This window comes from Pithys albifrons, chromosome 10 (genome assembly GCF_047495875.1).
Source record: "Pithys albifrons albifrons isolate INPA30051 chromosome 10, PitAlb_v1, whole genome shotgun sequence".
Lineage (NCBI taxonomy): Eukaryota > Metazoa > Chordata > Aves > Passeriformes > Thamnophilidae > Pithys > Pithys albifrons.
The window spans coordinates 5,471,607-5,494,462 of NC_092467.1; the positions used below are offsets into that span (position 1 = coordinate 5,471,607).

Consider the following 22,856-nt stretch of genomic DNA (forward strand, 5'->3'; position numbering starts at 1 on the left):
GTTTAAGAGCAATTTATTTTTGGTTTAAAAAATTGCACAAAACTCGTTGTTTCCCCCCTGTTGCATGGGCTTGTTTAGGCAACTTGAAGGCTGACATTGAAATGCAGTTGTGGGAGGCAGGGCAGAGGTGTCTGCAGAGCAGGGGCCGTGGGGTTTCTCTGCCATGCCCCTCTGAAACATGGGTGCTGCAGGGTTGTTGCTGCCTCACTGGTGGGTGACACGCTCTGGTGCACCTCAGGCAGTTGTTGCTTTTTGGGCTTACTCCTCCAGAAGCAGCAGGGTCAGAGCATGGTTTGGCTCAAACAAGCCAGCCCCAGTGCTTTTTGGGGTGGGGAGGTCTGGATGATGATTTTGAGATTCAGACCTGGCTCTGAGTTCCCCAAAACCTGGATGTGGACGTGTGTGTGATGCAACATGTTTTGGCAGTTCTCTGGTTCTTGTAGGAATTGGTTGCCCTCGCCTGAAATGTTACTTGTACTCCCTTCCCTGCAAAGCCCAGCCCCTCCACACCAGGTAGGCTGTACTGTGTCGGTGCTGGCTGCCTCCATGCCCCTGCTTGTTCGGGAAGCTTCTGGCCTCCCATGGTGTTACCCTTTACTCTGCTTTTTTTGATTCCTCAGGCAGTCCTGCCCTGCCTCCAGGGCTGCTCGTGCCTCTGGATCGCAGCAGGAGCACCTGCATGGGCAGCGTTCTGCCCACGGGAGGAGGCTGCTTTGGCCACCCGGTGAGCACAGAGGCAGGAGGGCTGGGAAAAGTACCTGGCTGGGGGAAAGGAGAGAAGGAAAAGGGAATAATGCAAGTGCAGTGCTAATTCTCCAGGATCCTGGCTGGACTGGAGGTTTGGGACAGAGACCAGAGCCATTCCAGCATGTAATCCTAGGATTACATGTGGCAAATCCTAATTTTTCAGACCATTTTATGTTGCTTCCTGTTTTGGAGAAGAAGGGAGTCGCTAATTTCAATGGTACCAAAGCAGGCTGGAAAATAAGTCACATATGGGGTCAATTTAAAGGGCTGTGTGAGGAGGAGGCTGTTCCCAGCACAGCCACACACAGCCAAACCCCATGACGTGATGTGACCATCACAGCCCTGCCTGTGTTGGATGAAACAGGCTGTGCTGGGACTGGGTGGCACAGGCAGCCACTTCCAGCCAGTGGCTTTGTCCCCTGAGCCAGGGGAAGGTGGCATCGCCCTTGCTGGGGCTGGAAGTGGTTGTGTCCAGCAGCTCCATGCAGGCTGGCCCATGTGGGTTTGGCTGCTTGTGCCCCAGATGTCTGGCTCTGCCTGGCAGCCCTGGTCTGCTCCAGCAGCCTGAGAACTGAAAGAAAACACAAGGAAGGCATCCAGTGTACAGACAGGGCAAAAACCAGATGTGGTGAGGCTTCTCATCACAAACATGCATCTCTCGCTGGCACAACAAGCTGGGGGTGACAGAGACTGGTGGAGGGGAGAGTGGGGGGCAGAGGAGACTCCCGGCTCACGGATGCGCACTCAAGTCCCGGGGAGCAGTGTCAGAACCAGAGCAGGGTGTGTGTGGCTGTGTTAGCTGCTGTGCCTGTTCCAAGGACATGAGGACAGAGAGGGGTGCAGGGTCCAGCTGTGTGATGCATCCCTGAGTAAGGGATGACTGTGGACGTGGAGTTTACTTTGCTCCTACAGCACATTCCAAATCCCAGAGCTGTGCAGCCTGACAGCCGCACACAAGCCCTCAGTGTGGCACACAGAGCTGCCCATGTGGCATTGGCTTGTCAGCCTGTGGGTGTCTCACTTCATGGCACAAGGGCTGCAGGGAGAGGGGACAGCCAAGTGTACCAGGAAAGCGCGTCAGCTGCTTCAATACCTCTTTGGTGTGCCTGGCCCTGCTCCAGAGGGGCCTTTGGTCCTGCTTTTCTTTAGTAGTCATTCAATAAATAACTCTAATGCCCATAGCTAAGCTTTTACACAGTCTCAGCTTGTGTTTTCGCTCTTGCAGTAACGTGGTGGGCTCTTTAATAGCAAGTTTGTATAAAACAGTCTTTCAAGGAAGGGGTTATATTAAGTGCTGGTGCAAAAGGGATGGTCTGGCAGCCTCCTCTCTCCTCCCTGCCTCTAGCCTGGGTGGCCAGGCATCCTCCTTCTGTGCTACTGAAGATGGTGTCGTGAGGTCTCTAAGGTTGGGCTGAGGGCATCTGGCTTCAGATCCTCTCAAGTGCCTTTGCTTTGGTAGCCAGAAAGATGGCACACCTTTGAGCTGTGGGGTAACTTGGCACTTGGCCTTCTTTGCATCTCCAAAGCGAGCCGGGTTTGGACGGAGCCTAGACAGTCAAGTTGAGCCATCTCCACAGCAGGGCAAGCAAATGAGGTGTGTCTGTACCTGCTTCACTCATGGCTATCCATGTTGGTGCAGGGGGAGCGTGCAGGTGGCTTGGTCGTTGTGCACCCTTGTCTGTGCCACAGTGCCTGTGCTGGCACATGAGTGCAGAGGGAGAGCCTCACCCCCGGTTTGGTGAGTCGGGGGTGTGTGCGTGGTGCTCATGGCAGGAGGCACGTATGGCCCAGTGGCAGGTCACCCTTGCATGCTCACCTGTCCTCTGCAGGGGTTTCTGCCCCTGGGCACTCTCTCATGGTGGGAGAGGAAGGGGCTTGTATAACCTATGTCCGACTGCCTTGCTCTCTGCTGGCCCTTCTACACACTGGGCTCAGCCTCTGCCAAAAGTCACCATAAAGTGGCAGCAGCTTTGGTATCTCCTCATCCCTCCTGGTGCACATCTGTAAGGACTGGTGGCATCTCAGAGGAGAAGGCCTGAATGCCCTCCTGTCTGCTAGATGGGCAGGGAGGGTCTCTTGTCCAGCAAGAGCAGCTTGGGCTGAGCCGAGATCCACAGGTCCTCTTCATCCTGCTTCTTCTTCTTCTTCTTTTTCTTCTTGTTCCTCTCAGCATGCAGCTGCCCGTTGCTGCTGGGGCCACCTTTCCTCGAGCTGTCTCTCCTCTGCCTGCAGAAGCAGCAGTGGCAGCAGATGAAAATGAACGCCAGGAGGACGACGACGGGCAGACCCAACAGCACGGCCAGGCAGACGGTGTTGAAGACGCCTTCCTCGTGCTTGGTACGGACGAGCTCCAAGATGGAATTAAAGAAAGAGCTGATCTTCTGCTGCATGTCGGCTCCTGAGCAGGCTGCTTCTCTGCAAAGGTCCCCTGGGATACGTTCAGCTTCTGTAAGCGGCTAATGGGCTCCACAAGTGTCTTGGGATGGTGCCTGCAGAGACAAGAAACTTCATGGATCAGGTGCCTGCTCTCTCAGCAGTTTTCTCCATGGAGCTGTCAGCACAGCCTAAGCCTCAGCAAGGTAAGATGTCTCCTGCCTTAGAAGGGTCTGGGGTCATGGGGAATGGACTATGCTGCCTGCCATGTCCCTTTAGGTTTCTGCAGCTGAGAAACACAGCCTTCTGTATCCTGGGATTCATTTTTGGTGGTGGGGATGGACAAGGAGGGCGTCTTGCCATGGCATCTGGCTGAGCACAAATCCTGTTCCTCTGGACTTATACCTCAGCCCTTGCTGAGCATCAAGAGCATGAAGCTCTTATTAGCCCTTTGGAAGGCTTGTTTCTCAGCATAAGAAATATTGTGGGGCTCTCCTGTCTAGGCAGGGACTTGCCTGATCCAGGCAAGGGACTACTGTAGAGAGCAGTGCTGTCACTGGAGCCAGGACTGTACATGTCACAGGTCTCCCCTTATTCCCGATCCATCCTGGGATGGGGTATCCTCAGACAGACTGTTTCTCATGGGATGGGCAGCACAGAGGCCAGGTGTGCCCATCCTGGGCACCATGCAGAGGTCTGGTCCTGCCATCCCGGCACCTGGGACACTGCCAGCAGGTTTGGGGTGGGGGCTGTGGTTAAACTACCTGGCTTTTTGATGAGGACTATGGTCAGGTGGGTGGGCCCCGACGAGCAGCCCTGCACCCACGGCTGCCTCCGTGCACCCAGGGCTGGCCACAAAGGCGGCGGCAGGGGAGGGTAAGGCTGGCTGGGGATAGAGGAGCTGCCGTGCCTGCCTCACCTGGGAATTGCTCCAAGGGTTTGGGTAGGGCTGAGGAACATTTCTGTGGCCTGACGTAAGGTTTTCCTCTTCCCTCAGGGAGGGAGAGGTGCTGCTGAGTGGCAGGGCTCCCAGGGAAGCCCTCCTGCAGGGACAGGGAGCTGCTGCCTCGGCTTCTGGCTCTCCTCCCCTGGGGCCAGGCAACACTCCCAGGGGGTCTGAGTGGGGTAGGGGGTTTTGTGCTGTGAGTTTGCAGTTCTGGTTCAACACAGGGGTCACTGAATTAGAGGTTGTACAGATGAAGAGCTGGCAGGGGCAGTATCAGGCTCTAACACCCTGTTTCAGCCTCACTCAGCATTTTGCATCGGTGTGTTTGCCAGCCCTTGAGATTCAAGCCCCACAGCCTCCAGAGGGAATCCTGAAATCCCCATGTGCCCAAGAGGAGAAACTGAGGCACAGTCAAAGGAAAACCAACACTTCCATGTAACAAAAACTTGAAAGGTATAGCCTGAATTCCAAAGGTGTCCCCCGTGACACCAGCACCTTGGTATTCCTTCTGGCAGCTCTCACAGAGCTTGGGGACCTTGGGGGAGGGACAGAGGGACTCAGGCTGGTTCCAGCTAAATCCTCCTGGTCTATAGCACTGCCCTCCCTTGCTTTGTATCGCATTTATTCCTGCTGTGGCACTTGCTAAGGGATGCTCTCTTGTATGGAGCATTTTGGGATCCCCCAGTTTCACCCAGCCAGCACATGCACTGTGCATCCTTCCCCTTTGCTTTGCAATTATACCACGCTCCTAACGAACCACCAAGCCACCAGCCGCGCCCAAAAAAGGAACCACCAGTCCCACCCAGCCCTAAACCACAGCCCTGGTGCTGCTGCTGAGGCAGGAGCTGCTGGGCAGCCCCCAGAAAGGTGGTTCCCCATGGAAAACCTGCCTTTGGAAACACTGTCCTGGGACCTACAAAGCTGTGTGGGGTCTTGTTTCACCAGTCTCCCCCAGCTACTGGCTTTTGGACCTGACTGCCAGGGCCCAAGAGCTGAATCCCTCAGCGTAGACACTGAGCTCTCAATTTGGGATTCCAGAAGTGTTCAAATCCTGTTCAAAGTAAGGCGTTTATCCTCCGTGCCCCTCACAAAAACAGAGTGTCCACTGTGGATTTATTGTTTTGTTCTGCACAAGAGCACAGCTGAGCTGGCCCCAGTTAGCTGGTGGTTTCTTTTTTTGAACATGAATTTCTGTGGGTGCCTTTTTAAAAAAAAATCTCATTTGAGATTTACCAAATGAAATGCAAAGCTCTGGGAGGTAGTTTGGGCTTTGGCTGAAAGAAGTTTATTATTATTATTGCTGGATTTTTGTCCAGTCTGCTCCATCTTCCAGTCTCCGTTTGCTAGAAAAGGAATTTATATATATATAAACACATATATAGAGTGGGGTTTTTTGGAGGCAGACAAGCAGAATGACTTGCACTCAGGAGGGAGGGATGCTCTTGTGAGAGGCAGAAGAGCCTTTTCCACCCAGCCTCTGTTGCTGAGCTGCTTCCCAGCCTTGGGAAAGCAGCTGCCCCCCACACTCCCTCATTCCACTCAACAGAGCTCAGCAATATCATCACCATCCCCACCTGACAAATCATGGGCTACCACTCAGAGACTCAAATTCCATCCATCCTCTTCCTACCCCCTGCCTGGAGCCAGCGGGGAGCATCCCAGATGCCTTTTGGTCATAGGAGAGATAAGCAAGAGCCACTTCTTAAAGCTGCTCCCTGTCCTGACCTCTGTCCTCTCTGAGGCCTTTTTTTTGGACAGCTGTAGTAGAGGTTACACTGCAACACAAATAAACAGAGCAGCTTTTCCTCAGCCTGAATCATCCATGTGATGCAGGTTTGCCATTTATCCATAAATATCCTGACATCTCATTACCCAGGCAGGAATTCTGGACGCCTATGAGACGCTTGACTCCAAAAAAGAAGTAAAAAATTCCAAACAACCCCAAAACAACAACTGCCTTAATTTCAGACAAAACAGGATGTAGAATTTTATTCCTGCATGGAGCTGCTTTATATTTATTGCCTCTAAACTTCTGGGGAGCGAAGGAGGGCTGGAACTTCCTTTTAAACTTGTAATTAATTGTTTGCAGAGGAAAAAAGAAAGGAGAAAAAAAAAAGCAAAGCCCTTTGAAATGTTTCCACTTTAAACTAGAGCTGAATGTGCTGCAGAGGCCCTGGCTGTTTGTTCCTGGGAAGTGCCCAGCTGGGGACATGTGGCCACCCTGGGCAAGCCTGGATGTGGCTGAGCATCCCTTGGGAAGGGGAAGGTGGAGGTACCTGCCACCCCCTGAGCAAACAGCACCCAAACCCCAGGGCCACCTTCCTGCATGGCCATGCAGTTGGTTTGCAAATGCTGCTTCTTTTTGGTGTGTGCATTGCTTTTTGTGTCGTAGATGAAGGGATGTCTGTGTGCTAAATAAAGGGGTTCTTCATATAAAAAAAAAAAGGTGGGGAGGGGAAAGTAGAAAAACTGGTGTCTTTGGAGCTGGCAGCTCCAAGGGCAGAGGGGTTACCCCAGGCCACCCATCGCCAGCTGAAAGCCTGAGTGCACAGTGAGGAGCTGTATTTACAAAAAATCCGTGCTGCTGCTCCGTTTAGTGCAACAGCAACATCTCCCCTTAGAGGAGGGATGAAGGGGAACAGCTGCCTCCACACTGTGGTCCAGGATGGGTGTGGACCGCCTGCCCAAAGCACATGGAGCTGCCACCACCGGGAGGTCAGCTGGGTTTTGGGTCAAGATATGGGCCAAAAAAACAGGGCCAGGGACGCACTGGGAGACAGGGCTGTGTCTTGGGGAGGGCTGTGAAGCACCCTGCTAAATGAGCTCTTTGTTTTTTGGGCAGCCAGTGCTGGCAGAGCCAGGGGAAAGCTGACATGGAAACTCGCTTGGGAACTCCTGCGGCCAGGGATGGATGGCTCTGACTGACAGCAGCTCTGCCTGGTGGGGCTCTGTGCCACTTGTGTAAGTTTTAATCCATGTTGGATTCGAGAGAGCCGGTTTGCAAGGGTGGGGAGCATCCGCCACTCCTCCGGAGTTACGGGCGGCCGTGGGTGGAAGACAAGCGCCTTTGAGGGCTGGTTTGCGGCGGCACCACAAACCGTCGGGTACTGGCTGAGCGGGAGGGGTAAACGCTGCTAGCCCGAGTGTGGGGAAACCAAAACAGAGGGGTTGCCTTGGCAATGCTGGCTCGTCCACATCCTGTGCACTGCAGAGCGACCACAACCAACTGGGGATGAAGGTAGAGTTCGCAGAAGAGCTGCAGTTTGCTGGAAGCTGCTACACTGGGTCACCACGGCAGAAAGGAGAGCTAGAGATGTTTTAGGACCTGATTTTGCTAGTTAAGTTCTTTAGGCTCAACCCTCAACAGGCTCCTGTGTCTGTATGAAGTTCCCTCCCGCCTAGCCTAACAAAGCTCAACCTGCTCCTCTCAGCTGAGGTGCTGCCTGGCTCAGGCAGGAATGGGGCTGCTCTGAGGTGCTCCCTCATCCACAGTGAGAGCAGGGGCAGCTCCAGGGGACAACTGACAACTTGCTAAGTAGTGCAGAGCAGGAATCACAGTAAGCACAGCATTTCCTTCTCCTACTGGCTTTATGTCAGCTTTATACAGACTTTCCATGGCACTGACAGCTCTGGGTCAGTGTGGGAGAGGCTAATTTCCCTGTCACAGCCTGTGAACTCCCTGATACACCCAGCAGAGACACAGCTACCCTGTCACACGAGTGGCATCTATTTTCCCCACTTGCACCTGCAGACTTAAAGGAAAACCGGATGAAACCTGACACCGGGGGTGAGCAGTTTCCTTAGCAGGGATTGATTGCACGTTGCTGTTTCGGAAACGGTGACTAAGAAGAGTTTTGCCGTCGGTCTCCCAGAACTCGCAGCAGGCTACGGAGACCTTCCTCAAACGTAAAAAGCAAACACGAAAAGCCACCACCCAGCAAACACAACCAGCTAGAGCTTCGCCTCATTCCCACCACCATGAAACCTTCCTGCCAGAAACCACATGTAGATTCTTTCACCCCCTAAAGGGAGCGATTTGGAAAACTACTGATATGAATGTTGGATAACAGGGTTAAAGTGAAACTATTTTGCAAGCTTGCTGCCTGGAGCCCACTCGCCATCGCTGCCTGCACACGCGCGGCTCCGTGGGCCCTGGGACCGCAGGACTGGCCCAAAAACCAGCTCTGAGTTCAGGTGAGCGCCACTGTCATCCCTGACAGCACCGGGAGCTCCTCTGAGCCACCCTGCGCTCCCCCGCACTAGGGCACAGGCAGGGCAGGTGGGCAGCAGCCCCCGCCCGTGCCCTCCCTGGGGTGCATCGCGGGTGGTTTTGGTTACAAGAGGCTCAGAGGGCTGTCAGAGAACCTGTGAGTGCCTCATCTCCGGAACTGTTCCGGGCCAGGCTACACAGCAGGTTGCAGCAACCTGGTATGGCAGAAAGTGTCCCTGCCCATGGCAGGGGGGTTGGAACTGGGTGATCTTAATGTCTCTTCCAACCCAAACCGGTCTAGGATTCCATGCTGTTCAAAATGTGTGGCTGCAGCCTCACCTGTGGCACCGGTGCCCTGAACCGCCGGTGATGGGCAGGCCTGAGAACTGAGTTCCCTGAGAACTGGTCACTCCTCATCGCATTTCCCCAGTGCCACTGTCCCCAGTGCCACTGTCCCCAGTGCCACTGTCCCCACCGCCGCGGCCCCGCTGCCCACCCCGCTTCAGCCTGGGAAGCAGCTGATTTGTCCGCAAAAAAATTATTAAAAAAAAAAAGAGAGAGAGACAGAGAGAAAAGTCCTAGATTTGGGCAACACGAAGCCGAGGATAACGCCCAGGGAAGCCCACCACCAGGACCCCCTCCCAGGTACCCCTAGACCTACCTCCTTGCCGCGGCCCCGTCCCGGCTCTGCTCCGCTCGGAGGAAATGGGCTGCCCCGTCCCGCGTGTCCCGCCCGCACCCGCCCCCGGCCCGGCCCCGCCTGGGGCTCCCTCCCAGCGCCGAGCCCCAGCGCTGCGGCGGGGGCACACACCGGGCACCGCCAGGCTGGCACAGAGCCGGGGAGGGGCATAAACCGGCCCCGGAGCTGCTGGGGAGGTGGAGGGAACCAAGCCTTTCCCTCTCGGGCTTCAGTGCCGCGCAGGTTTTCCCAAAAACGCTTTTTGGAGGGTAGCAGGAAGGGTTTGCAGGGTGGTGATGCTGCCTCTGTAGTGGGGAGGACAGCGTAGAGCTACATCTCCTCCAGAGCAGTGACAGAAGTGCCACTCTGCACCCTGTCACCACTGCCACCCTGCACTCCATCACTGCTATCCTGCATCCTGCCACCACCACCCTGTATTCCATCATCACTGTCACCCTGCACCCTGTCACCACTGCCACCCTGCATCCTGTCACAACGGCTACCCTCCACCCTGTCACCACTGCCACCTTGCACCCTGCCACCACCACCACCCTGCACCTTCTCACTGCCACCCTGCACCCTGCCACCACCACCACCACCCTGCATCCCATCGCCACTGCCACCCTGCACCCTGCCACCACTGCCCTGCATCCCATCACCACTGCCACCCTGCACCTCATCACTGCTGCCTTATACCCTGTAACCGCCTACATCCCGGTACTGCCACCCTGAGCCTGGTCACCGCCACCCCATATGTTGTCATCCCCACACCGCCCTGATAGCCACCCTCTGTCCCTGAAAAGGGGACACTGCAGACAAGGAGGAGGTGATGGAGCATCCCCCCAGGAGGGGATGCCCCAGGGACTGCCCCTGCCCCCAGCAGCACTATGGGTGCTATACACTCATGGATAATGAAGGATGTTTCAGCCCAGGAAGGCACTCCCAGCTGTGCAGGGTTTAGTGGGTGGCCTTGGTAGTGCTGGGTTAAGGGTTGGACTCAATGATTTCAGAAGGCTTTTCCAGCCTAAATGATCAATATTTTTTAACTGTGATTCTGGTTCCATTTGGATTGCCATCCCCACCCTTCACTTGCTGCTTTCTCCCCATCTGACTTCTTTATCTCCACATCAGGAATATCCAGGAATCATGGGATCCCATCTGCTTTCCAGTCGGGGGCTGAGCAGCCTCCATGCAGCGTTGTGATGCTGACAGCTGGGCAAGCTGTGACTAGAAGAATGTTCTACTGGAATTTTTCTGGTTGGCTCAAATCCTTTTGGATTGCAAAACCCCCACCCTTGTCCTCCTTGCCCTCCTTCAAGCTTCAGAGCCAGCAGCTTTGCTTTTCCCCTTCAGCCCTGGTGCTGGCCAGGCTGGGGTAGGCAGGGCTGCCTGACCCTTTGAGGCTGCTGGAAAACAGCCCCATGTTCCCAGTGCTGTGCCTTGGCAGCACCAGGGCCAATGCTGTGGTGGGAACAGGAGGGAAGAGGGACAGAGAGGAGAGTGGAGGGATAGAGGCAAGTTGCCTGCCAGCCTCCACTGCCCTTCCTCCTGCTGTGTTCACTCTCGTGCTCAGGCTGGAGGGGTGAGAAATCCTTAGAAACACTCATTGTAGGCTACAGCTTGTGCTCAGCACCTCCTTGTAGCCTCTGGGGAGGTATTTTATGTCCTGTGGGAAGCACCAAACCCTTTTTCCCCCGCCCCGAGAGATTCGCTGCTTGTTAATGCCTTGAACTTTTCCCTTGGTTTTGTGTTGCAGAATGAAGATTCCCGGGCTTTGCATCTTTGTGGCTCACTGCATCCCGGCTCACCCTATCCCGTATGGTATCCCCATGTCCCAGCTAACCCCATCCTGTCCCTCTCTGTCCCCTCACCCTATCCTGGCTCACCCCTTCCCACCTTACCCCATCCTCTCTCTCCCTGACTCATCTCACCCCACTCTCGCCTCACTGAACTGCAGCCATTTTCTCATTTGCAGGCACCAAATCCCCCTCTGAAAACCCCTTTCCCAGGGCACACAGAAGCCACCTGGGTGCTGACAGTCACCTAAGGGGCACCTGGCCGCTCTGCAGCCCCAGGTTTCCTTTGTTCCCTGGGCAAACAGCCTTGCTGGAGTTCCGGCTTTCTGGTCACTAATTCAATTTGGCAGGGGCCTCACAAGGGAGGAGCTGCCAATCTGGGCACCCTCCCCGGATTTTTGGGGGCCCCTCTGAGCACAGTGCTTCAGCAACCTCTTGGCTTCAGGCAGGAGCATTGTGATGACCTGGCAGAGGTGGTGGGCACTGACAGTGCTGATGTCTTGGGATGCTGCTGCCAGCAAAGGAGAGTCTTGACACCATAGAGGGTAGTGATACCACTAAACTGAATTGGGAAGACTTTCAGAAATTTAGAATTAATGCAAGAATATATAATCAGCCACAGCATTGTCTAACCCAGCATCCTTTTGCCCACAGCTGACCTTTAAAGGTGCCTTCCAACCCACTATGATTCCATAGTCCTTAGGAGATGCTTTGCATGAATTTGATGCTTCACCCTGTGAGTGTCTCCTGCAGTGAGGAGTCCCACGGCACCGTCGCATGCAGAGCTGATAAAAGGTACATTTTTGTGGGGATTTTTGAACCTGCCATCTCCTGTTTTTTTTGGCATAGAGCATATCTGGGCTCCAAGGAATAGTGCTGTGTTTCTCAGAAACTTTACTGGGCGGGAGGAAGCCGTGACTCAGCTGCTGATGAATCACTGCAGCTCCTGATTATGCGTCTCCCTGCTTGCTGGTGCCCCTCAAGCACAGGAACTCGGTGAGCCCATGCTAGGCAAGCTCCTGTCACATCACAGGATATCGGTCTGATCCCAGGCCTCGGACCAACTGAAAACCAAATCCCACCTCCAGCCTGTTTTCCATCCATCCTTCTCCAGTTCCTTATTTCCATGAGAGATCAAAGCCTTTTCCATGCTGAAAAGCCCCCCTGATAATTTCCATTTCCTCCCAAGTTCCCTCAACCCCTAATTTGATTTGGAAAACACTACTCATTTTGCTCTGAAAATAGAAACACTCTCTTGGTTCCCGCTTGTTTCATTGGATTCAGCTGGTGTATTCACCAGTTTGCCCCATTACACAGCTGGGAGTTTTACTCCTGCCTTGATAGCACCCAGCTGGTAGCCAGGGCCAGTTTATTTGGGGTTTTCTCAGCATGGTGGGACGGGAGGAGAAGCAAAGTGACTGCAGACATGATCACACCTTTCTTCCCAGCTGCTTCCTCTGCTCGTGATTTCTGTTTGCAGACACTAGTCTGGCTTAAAGTAAGCAATGGAAAACTCTGCTCCCAGAGAAACATTCCTCTCATTTTTCCCCTATGCTTCTGCCTTTTCCCCTCCCTCTCCCCCTCCCACGAAAAAAGTCTGCAGTTTAAACACCAAAAATAACACACCCCTGGTCGTGGGCTGGATAAAAATAGCAGCTCTTGGTATTTACTTTAGCAGCAGCAATGAGTTTTCTGGCTTTGAAGGAGAATGGGGAGTAGGGATGGGATGGGATGGGATGGGATGGGATGGAATGGAGACGTTTGGAGGGGGGTTGAGGACAAACACAAAACTGGTGTTTTGGGGACAGCTGCTTCATCCCCTCCTCTCCCTCAGTTGGAGCCTGCTGGGCTCTGTGCCCTCTGAGAAGGGGGGAGCTCTGGGAGTGGGTTGGGCTCAGGTGTCCCAGTCCCCCCTGGGTCCCATCTTGGTCTGGTTTGGGGCTGCCCTTAAGTGGGGCTTAGTCCTGTGTAGGCAGTGATGTGGAGAAATGCTGCTCTTAGGGGAAATGCCCCAAAGCTGGTGAGTTTTTGGGGTGTCTCTTCCCCACCCATCACCTGAGAGGCTTTTCAGCTGGGCTTCCTGAAGTGGATCTGGATCTGCAGAATCATCCATCCCTGCTGTTTAGGGGAGAGGAATGCTGGGGTGGGGGAGCAAGGTGGGGTCCTCAGGTGCCTCCTCAAATCCTGCTTGATGCTTGTGTTGAGAAACATGGGGTACAGAAAGCTGTATGTGGGTGAGGAGGAGGAGGGTATATGTCTGCCCAGGGCATGTTTTAGTGTTTGGGAGGAGAGTGGTGGGGCTTTGTGTTGGTTTAGAGCTGATTGTTTTGTGTGTGTGAGCCTTCAGGAACTCCTTCCTGAGGAAATCCTACAGGCAGCACTGGTGGCAGGCGAGGGGGAGAGGAGACACACCGGGAGGTGGGGAAAGTGCCGGAGCTGGGCGAGTCCCGGCAGTGTGACGTGGTGCCTTCCCGTTTAGGAACTGCTCAAGGATCAGTTCCATGAAGGCCGGGGAGGAAAATCCCATTGGTGAAGGGGTTGCTCCCTCCCCCAGCATGGGATGGGGTCACCAGCAGTATCCAAGGCCTGGATTTGTGGCAGCTGTGAACCAAAGGCAGAGGAGCGAGTGATGCTCAGGCATAACCCGGTGCCCCCAGGGACCAGGATTTGCACCCAGTCATGGGAAGCAGTGGCTCAGGCCTCCTCCTGGAGCAGCTGCTACCAGGGCTGTCCCATGCCAGATGGGTGTCAAATCTGATCTGCCAAGGTTGATCTTTAGCTGACAGACCAGTTATGCCAGCTGTCCCCTCTGGCACAGTCCTTCCTCAGGCTCAACCCCAGGATGCTGAGGAGCATTTGGTGGCCATCCCACAGTGCTGGCTTCCCACAGAGCACTGCTGAGCTGGGCAGGGAGAGCCAATCATGCTCTTAAATGATAAGCAGCTGCCAAATTATTAGTAGTATTTTGATTATTTTTATTATCCATTCCCCTCCATAAACCACTTCGATGGAGGAAGCTGTTCCCAGAGATGTTTGGTGAGCTGATGTCCCTTGGCTCAGGACCACATGAGGATTTTGGTTGGTGGCACTGGACCAGCTGGGATGTTCTGTGCTACCCTTGGGGCTTAGTTCTTGCCTGGGAATGGGACTGTTTGACCTTTGCTCTTCACAGTTCAAAGTCTTCCCGCTCTTCATCTTGTTTACTAGCAGGGGCTCTGTGGGGAGGATGCAGCTGGGTGTCAGGGCTTGGTGGGCACTCTCCCACCCCCCGGGAGGGAACTGAGACCAAAATGCAAATTGTGTTGGGTGAAAGAGGGGAAAAAACACTCAAGACCTTTCTCCTGGGGGTGTTTTACCTCTTTCTGCCCCTCTGTGAGGGAGAGTAGGTTCCTGTATTTGGAGGGGCCAAGTCCCCCTCAGGAAGCGGGGAGAGGCAGCCTTGGGGTGAGGCTGAGGAACCGATACAAGGGGGGAACAGGTAGATGCCAGTTGTTTTTGGCATGACTCGAGTGCAGCAAAGGGCACTAGGAGGACAGACAGAGCCTGTCCCCAGGAGCAGGGGGACAGTGCTGCCAGTGGTGCTCCTCCAGCCCTGTCCCCTCTGCTGCTCCTCTCCCAGCTACCTGCTTCCAATACCTTCTCCTGAAATTCTTAGAGGGAGGATTTCCCACTTCATCCCCCTCCTTCTCTCAGTTGTAGGGAGGATTTTTTTCATAACCATTTGCAGACTTACTCCCTTCAGTCCCTGCTTTTGTTGTGATGTCACCAAATGGAGGGGACAGTGCGAGGACAAGGGCATGTTGTGATGAACAGAGGCAGCTTGTGTGTTCCCAGCACATCCTGGTGTGCTCTGCCCTGCTGGCCAGCAGCCCTGCTGGGCCATGGGCCCTGCTCAGGAGCAGTGCCAGGGGATAACCTGGCTGGCAGCAGGAGGATTAGCCATGCTGCTGGGAATAAGCCTGCCATAGGAGGGCTGCACACCTTGACATCCCTCCTGACAGCAGAAAGCAATCCAAAATACTAGGATGGAGAGAAGTGCTGCTACAAGGATGTCCCCAGTCACAGCCAGGGTCTTGTCTCATGTATATGATAAGGATTTTTAGCAGCTTTCCAGTGGTGGAGAGGGACTTTGGTCAAGAGCCTGGAATGACAGAACAGGGGGAATGGCTTCACACTGATAGAGGGCAGGATTAGATGGGATATTGGGAAGTTCTTCCCTGTGAGGTTGGGCAGGCCCTGGCACAGGGTGCTCAGAGAAGCTGTGGCTGCCCCATCCCTGGGAGTGTCCAAGGCCAGGCTGGATGGAGCTCTGAGCAGCCTGGTCTAGTGGAAGGTGTCCCTGCCACTGACAGGAGATTGGAACTAGATGATCTTTGAAGGTTCTTCCCAATCCAGCCTATTCTAGGATTGATTCTGTGCCTGTTGGAACAAATTGGAAGCAGAAAAATTGCAGGGAAGGGGGATAAGCCTGTGGGCTGCTACTCACAGCACTCATCATCCCAGGGTGAGAGGACAAATCAATGAAACTTAAAAGTCTCACATTTAGATTTGATTAAAAAAGATAATTTATAATTTTTTTACACTCTACATAACTAAGCTTTAGAGCTTGTAGCCCCAGGAGTTAAAAATATAAAAATCGGAATGACGATTTTTAAAGGGATGATAAACATATCCAGTCTTATGAGGGGGAATTAAAATCTGAGAATGTTAAAGCTGGTGCTATAAAAATCACATCCCACAAGGCATAAAGCAACTCTGAATTCGTGGCACAAGGCTGCCCCTTCACCGACCTGCTCCAGCCGTGCTCCTGCAGGCATTGCCCCTCCTCCCTCGGGCTGAGGTTGCAGGGGGTGTTGTTGGGAATGTGTTGCTCGAGCTCTGGGCTTGGGATGGATGCCCAAGGTCCTTGCTGAAGACCTTTGTACACCCTCCTGATGTTTGCTGGTGGAACAAAGTTTCCAAGCATCGCTCATGCAAGAAGGGGACTTTGTCAGAGGGCTGTGATGAAATCTCTCTGTATAAAGTGCAGCTGGGGGGGCTGCGCTGCTCTGTGGGGCTGGAAGTGCCCAGGGGAGCGTGGTGTGCCTGGCAGGACATGCTCCTTGGAGAGGCTGGGGATGTGAGGTGCCACCACGTGTGGTACTGCAGGACTGTCTGGATTATAGCAATGGCTTTGAGCTGGGCAAGGGCAGAGCAGGCCAGAGCGATGAGGGTGCCTGTGGTGGGGCAGGAGCTCCCCAGGGGTCTCTGTGGTGGGGCAAAACACCTCCCTGGCTTACGTAAAACTTGGAGCACTTAGGAAAGGGCTTGTGCCAGCCCTCACCCCCTTCTCATCCCATCTGAAACATGGAGTTGGGCTGTGGCTGATTTTGGGAGGTGGGTTATGGTCCAGAGGGATGCTATGGCTCCCCATGCATCTGCCTTCTCTGGGTACCAACCTCTGAGTGATATGTGCCCACCTCTTTGGACTGGTTATTGCACTGGGAAGACTGTGTGCCCTCCACATGAGCTTTTCTTTGGGGTACTCTGCAGGAAATGGAGGTCCTGGGGGCCTCACTTGGCCCCAGATGTGCTGCATGGGGGGGTACAGTGGAGGGTACTGCCCTTCTCTGAGGGACCATAAATGAAACCCACTGAGTTAGGTCAACTGCTTGGCCAAGCTCAGTGAGACTGGGATGCCAAGTACTGGTGCAGGTAACCCTTCCTCCCCATCCCAAACCCATACCCATCCCTCAGCTCCTCCACCCAGAGGGGAGAGTCCCTGGACTTATCTGAAGGGTCTTCAGTGTCATTGACTCCCTTCAGACACAGGAAAACTTCATTTAGCCCAGACATTTGAGTCCTTCAGCCTTCAGCTTGGCTTTTGGTGTACTGAGGGTCGTGACCAAGGTGGGGGATCCCCATGCTCACAACTTCCCTTTTTTTTTTTTTTGTCTCACAAATTGGACCAAGAAAGAGAAGTTGAGAAGCTTCTGCAAAGAAAAGTCCCCTGTTTTGTCTCTCTGAAATTAAATTTAGAAAATACTGAACTGGTCTGGCGAAAGAGCTTCTTTCAGGCTTTCTCATCCTGTCTGGCTACGTGTCAAACATGAAAACCTAAGACGAGGAGGTTTAAATAAAGTCTGTGTGTGAAACAAGAGGAGAGTTTCAAAATCTTCTGAAATTCATCCTTGTTCCAGCAAGTTTTGCTAATCAACTTTGGGAGTTTGTTTGCTTTTCCTTTTTTTGTTTTCCACTGGGATCATGTTCTTCTGGAACTAGCCTTCCAATCTGTTTTTTTGGTGGAGTTTCTGTCATGTTGGAATAGATTGCTGTTTAAACTGGGGGAATGGCTTTGAGTGAAGACTTCAAGGTTGTTTCACTCTGCTCCCAAGCATTCATACCATGGCTTTGCTTTCTCTGGCTGCAAACTGCAGAGCCAAGAGTCTCTCTAGTTCATGGGAGCAGCTACAATTGTAAACAAAACATCTCGTGCTGGGCCGAGGCCAAAGTGCAGCTCCTTCCTTCTTGGGGTTAACAGACCGGCCACACTGACCCGACTTTGTGGTCACTTTAATGCTATTTATTTTAACAGCATAGCTGGGGCTGGGGGGCCTGGGGGCCTCTGGTCTTGCCTTCTGGGCTTGGATGAGGCTGCTCAAGGCTTTCCCCAGCATGGTCCTGAGCACCTCTAAGGATGGAGTTGGCACCACCAGCCGAAGTTGGGCTGCCCCAAAACTTCCTTTGTTTTTTAATCCCACTGCATGTGCTTGGTCTCTCATCTGCTCTGTCCCTCCAGGTTTGAAGGTGAATCTGTGCTAACAAGCCCCCCATGTTCCTTCTACCATGGAATAACCACGGATTAGGGACAGGAGATGCAGGTCCTCTCTTGCCACGAGGTCGGGGCTGTGATACTGCTGGGCTTGGATGCCCCAGGACCTCAGTCCCACCCCAATCCCAGACAGGCACACAGCTCAGTCCTTCAGTATCTTTTATTAATGTATAGAAAATGCATTAAAAAAAGGAACTATACATAGCCTAAGAGCGGTCAGGACTAAAAATACTAGTTAACAATGGTTAACAAGCGTCGATCCCATTCTCTGAGCTACGTTTTCATTACAGGGTGGGGAGGGTTGTTTAATATATTATTTATTTATATTATTTATTTGTTTATGCATTTATTTGCTTTCCTCTTCCCCCTCATTTGGTTGCACTGGTTTGTGTTTGTGTTCATCAGAACCTGTCAAAGGCATTTTGTTGCCTCTGTTCTTCCTCCTTATTTATGGTTTTAAGGGTTTTCTTTAACATATTAAACACATTTCCAGGGTAACAGAGGGGGCTGCTTGTTTGTTTGTTTAGGTCTTTGTGTCATCCTCCTTCTGAGAAACGACTGACACCTGGAGAGCTGCAGGCTGGGTATTGAGGTGGGTCTGGGCATCAGGATCTCCCCAGGGAAGGGTCTTTCCCTTCCCCTCACCCCAATCCTCCCCTGTGGAAGGGGCAAGGAGCTGCCACCACTATCAGGGTTTAAGGAAGGGGGAAGGTGACCCTGGAGGGTGCTGGTGGTCCCCAGGGGGGTCTGTTGCATTTTATGGCCATCCCACAGTGCTTGGTTTGCAGAAACAGGGATGGGCTTCTTGCTTGGCCCTGGAACAGAGTCCTTTGTTACTGGGTGTAAGCTTGAGTTAAAGGGTTTTTTCTGGGGTAAGAGCTGTTTGCTGGCAGTGTCTGGTAAAGTCAAAACTTGTGGGTGTTTTTGGGGGGCACAGGGCAGGGGCTGTGTGGTTACCCCAAGGTGTGATGGTGGGGACACACCAGGAGGGCAGCTCTGGGTTGGGATGAGGGGCATGTGCTGGTGTGAAGATGATGCACCAGGCAGGTATTTTGGCTCCTGTTGTATTTTGGCAGGTCAGTCTGAGGCTGTTGTGGGCACAGGGACACCACTGGCTGAGCCCTCACCTGGCACACCACTGGAGACGAAGGTGGCATGAGCTGTGCTTTCCACACCCTGGCATTTCACCTGGGTGAGCATCACTTTGGGAAGGAGGGAGGAGGTTGGAGCAAGGGTGCATTTAGGGTGGTACTATGCCTTGAGATGCCTGTGGTAAAGTAATGCAAAGATAAGGAGTAGAAGCCAAGGCTTCTCCTCAACCTTTGTGTGGATATTCTTCCAGTGTCCTCCTGCCAAAACCCAGCTACCCTTGGGGAAAGCCTGCCCTCTCCTCAAAATTATTAACTTATAAATTGCTGTCTTAAGGATCACTTTACTAAAAGCAGCTTTTCTTTTCAGGATTGTTTTTTCTTTGGTTATGTTTTAGTGCAGTGTGTGATGGGAAAGTGGGCTTGGAGAAGGGAAACAGAGGGAAATGAAAATTGGGCAAGAGATGGAAAAGTCCCTTGGTGCTTCCTTCCAGGATTTTGGGGGTAGAAATAAGAGCTGAGAGGGTGCTGGGTACATGTGGTGTTCTGCTGTGTGAAGGACCTGATGTGCTTCTTCCTGCATCCTGTTATGTGAGATGGCATCTTGCAGTGGACAGTGTGGTTTGGCTGACAGCTTCAGGTTCCTTTCTGGGCTCTGGGACAAGCCTGGGCCATCCAAGCCCAGGATGGCAGCAGAGCTCACTTGCTGGACCCAAGGTCTCTCAAGATGAGCATTGTGAAGGATCCAGGATGGATTTATGGGGATTTCAGGGCCAAACTTAGTCTGCGTGGAGGATGAATTCAGAAAAAAACCTTGCCCAACCAGTGATGGAGGGTGAGGAGAAACTGCACATAATCACCTGGCCATTCTGTAGCATCAACTTTAAGTAAAACTTTGCTTGAAACTGCTGTCAGAAGCTTTGTAAAAAAAAAAATCAGGCAGTGAAGAAAAATAAATTTCTGGAAAACTCTTATCTTGCTCATGGGCAATGCAAACAAGGGAAAATGGCCCAAATGACCAGGTTGTCCTTCTTGCTTGAGTGCCTGGGCTTGGGTGGGGTTTATCACCAGCAGAAAGCCATGAGGTGTAGAAGTCTTTCCTTTAACAGATTTTAGCAATTGTGTTTCACCAAGGTAATGCACAGGACTCTGGAATCAGTGTGAGCTCAGGGACCAGCACTGGTATATAATGACATAGGAAGGTCTATATTGTCTCCAAGAGTGTCCTTCATCCTGGTTACAGGACTTATAAAAGGGATAACAGACACGAGGAAGGATGGAGAGATATATGTCAGTAAACCTGTTCAGAGAATAATCAGCCTTACTGAGGATCTCCTTTTGAACCTCCTGGAAAAGCTTGCCTTGCTTTGATTTTCTGTTTGAGTCATACCTTTGAGAAGAGAGACTTCTTGCCTTCCACTTGGTTGTGAATGCTGAGCTCCCATGTTTCCACTGGTGTCTCTTCCTTTCACCTGGGTAGGTAAGCAAAGAGCACCACCCAAAACAGGTGATGAGTGCCATCCACTGCCAATCTCTGCTGCCAGTTACAACCACTGCACTGTACAGCTTTTGTTACAACACTTCTTGCCTATAAATTCTTTGTGGGGTTGGGAAAAAGGTACTCTGCTGGTCTACTAAGAGCCTTCTTAGGTTTTAATCAGTTCCATATGCTGCTTTTTGTTGGCTTTTGGGACTTAAAACAGGGCTGGGTGCTCAGCATGTGTGACATGCTGCCATCTGTGCCACTGGCTGTGTCCTGCAAAAGATCCCATCATCTGCAGCCTGACCTGTTCATCAACTGGTTGACTTGTTCCCTGATTTGATGCAGATGGGAAGTAAGAAGAGATGCCTCATTTACATATGAGATGTTGCTGAGCTACAGCATCCCTTCTCCAGGTCAGACTGCAGCCTGTAAGCTGCTGATGTGAAGGGCTGGGCCCTGTATCTAGTCTTGACCTTGGGGTTAGCTGTGCTTTCGAGAGCCAGTGAGTGGCACGGACAAGGAGGCTGCAATCCCCACTTAGTGCTCCTCTTCAGCTCTGCAGCCGTGGTGAGTAATGTCAGAACATTCAGGAGTGTGGCCATGAAAGAGACACTGCCCTGAATTATAAGCTGCTGCAAAGATGCCTTTATGTTGCCATCTGGAAGATGGTTTTGAGACAAAGCAGCTTCAGTGTGATAAAATCAAAATGCAGTGTTCAGCATTTGTAATGCTCCCTTGGCTGCAAACCCGGGGATGAGCTGCATTGTCCTTGGACGTGGGGACAAGTCCCTTCTCCAAGACCAGGCCAGTGACAATGCCCAGCATTGATCACAGCCCTTGGCAGAGGAGACTCAGGCATGATGGTCATTTGGGCTATGTGGAGGTGGTGTTGATGACAACAGAGTGCACCCAAAGCTATCCAAAGGGTCCATCTTCCTTGAGATAAGAGAAGTTAAGGATGGGAAGAGTGAACTCTCTAATTCTTTTAAGGGCCTTAAAGTGCTCCAAAATCTGACTGGACTAAGCCTTTCTTCCAGGAGGCAAAACAGTTGATTTCCTGTTAGAGAGATGGTGATACCAAGGCACTGAGATTTGTGTCCCTCTTCTGATGGCATTGAAGAGGGAAGGTGTAGGAGAAGGGAGGGAATGGGAATTCCTCAGCTTGCACTTGTCTCCCCTTGGCTGTGTTGTCATCATTCCCTATGTACATGGAGGTCCATGAACAGGAGCACCTGGGCTGTAACACCTGTTGGCATCAGGCTGAGCTGCGGTTGTGTGATATTTTTTGGTTACTGCTCCTTCTCTGAGACTGTTTGGTTGGGGACCAATGGCCTCGTTGAGAGAGAGCATGGTGGAAATGTAGAAATAGAGGGAATGGCCCCTAGACTTCAGGGCCATAAGTAATGATTTTTCTCCCAAGTCTTCTAATTTAAGTCCTTTCTTCTCCATCGAGCTCAGCATAACCCAGGCAGATGTTGTGCACTGTGAGTGGGAGCAGTTCAGCTCAGAGGAGTGGATAATGCATGCTGGGGCTGGTGGGAGCCGCTCTTGTTCCCTTACACCCGCTGCCCACGAGGATGACTTGGCTGTGGTGGGACCAACACGTGAGCTGTGGACTCTGGAGTTTGCTTACATATGCAGATACTCACCAGCCCTCCAGGTGGGCTCTGTGAAAACTGGGGATGGGATGAGCCTTGTGTTTGCTCATCCTCGTTTTATCTCCATGTGCCCAGAGACTGCCCATAGTGGAGAGATGGGCCTCTGCCTGCTGAGGAGTTGTGTCTACAGGATGGAATGAAGCCTGGGACCTCCCTGCCAGGAGGAGACATGAGGCAGAGAGAGGACAGGCATTCCTGGCCATGACTGGGGTGGAAGTGGCTGCACCAAGGTCCCTGTAGGGAACGTTTCTGCCACAAGCCCCGTGACAAACATTCTAACAGGGTTTGCTGGGGATTTCTACATCTGTTAAAAAAATATCAAAAAATCTGTCTCTTTCTCTTTCTTCTCATGTTAAGGGTCAGAGCATTGGGTAAGGGAGACTGGAAATTTGGTATTTCTCTGGGACAGATGCAAAGCAGTGAGGTCTTTCCTTTCCCATGGCCTTTCCTTGTGCCATGGTTCCCTCCAGCATTTGAGAGGGGCAGGTTGCTATCTCAGACGAGTAGTAATTGTTTTCCCTTTTCATATTATAAAATACAAACAAATGACAGAAAAGGTCAGGTGGTGGGAGGCAGGAGGGGGCTCTGCTGGCTCAGAGCTGTAGGGACCGTCGCTTCCTCCCAGAGACGTTACGGTGGTTGTAAGGTCGCATCTTCATTTCCACAAAGGGAATGGAGAACTCGTGGCCTTTCCAATGGTACCAGTTAATCCCCTGGCAGGAGGAAGAGAAAGGCAGAGGGTGAAGAAAAACCCTAAGAAGGAACTAGAATGGGAAAGGAAGGAAGTAAGGTTGTCTGCTGTAGAGAAGACAGTAGGAAGAACTTGCTACAGCGGGAGCAAGAAAATCTCCTGCTGCTATGGCTTGATTGGTTTTTTTTTCCCACTGCTCAAGAGTCCTGATCAAATTTCATGCAGTCATATTTTTTTAAGGTAACACAACAAGGTGCCACAGCAAATGACCAGGGCAGCCACTCTGAAACCATCAGCCTAGACAGCTTGAAGGCAGTTCCTTTTGCTCCAGCTGGTGTAGGATCACCCCATCAGTGCTCCTGACCCTGCTGCAG

General features: G+C 52.5%; 2 protein-coding genes and 1 long non-coding RNA gene across 5 annotated transcripts in view; 1 reads left to right on the forward strand and 2 right to left on the reverse strand.

Annotated features, from left to right (window-relative positions):
- On the reverse strand, positions 1–9,464 carry KIAA0040 (KIAA0040 ortholog). The gene is made up of 2 exons (XM_071565828.1): positions 8,938–9,464; positions 1–3,236 (listed from the first exon to the last, which is right to left on the reverse strand). Exon 2 carries the CDS (start codon positions 3,135–3,137, stop codon positions 2,802–2,804), a length of 336 nt encoding a protein of 111 aa, XP_071421929.1. The 5' UTR covers positions 3,138–3,236; positions 8,938–9,464; the 3' UTR covers positions 1–2,801.
- Positions 8,238–22,856, forward strand: part of LOC139676645 (uncharacterized) — a 23,431-nt gene continuing 8,812 nt past the window's right edge. Inside the window, exons 1-6 of one of the 2 annotated variants that reach the window (XR_011698689.1) lie at positions 8,238–8,260; positions 10,087–10,212; positions 10,712–10,771; positions 11,406–11,546; positions 18,090–18,154; positions 18,639–18,754. This is a non-coding gene — a long non-coding RNA (uncharacterized lncRNA). Of the gene's footprint in view, positions 8,261–9,939; positions 10,213–10,711; positions 10,772–11,405; positions 11,547–18,089; positions 18,155–18,638; positions 18,755–22,856 lie in introns of those variants that run through there. The other variant, XR_011698688.1, reaches the window with a different exon arrangement.
- Positions 17,714–22,856, reverse strand: part of TNR (tenascin R) — a 77,768-nt gene continuing 72,625 nt past the window's right edge. For both annotated transcript variants that reach the window (XM_071565825.1, XM_071565827.1), the window contains exon 22: positions 17,714–22,504. In XM_071565825.1, coding sequence (XP_071421926.1) covers positions 22,385–22,504 — 120 coding nt within the window. In that variant the 3' untranslated portion in view covers positions 17,714–22,384. The remainder of the gene's footprint in view (positions 22,505–22,856) is intronic.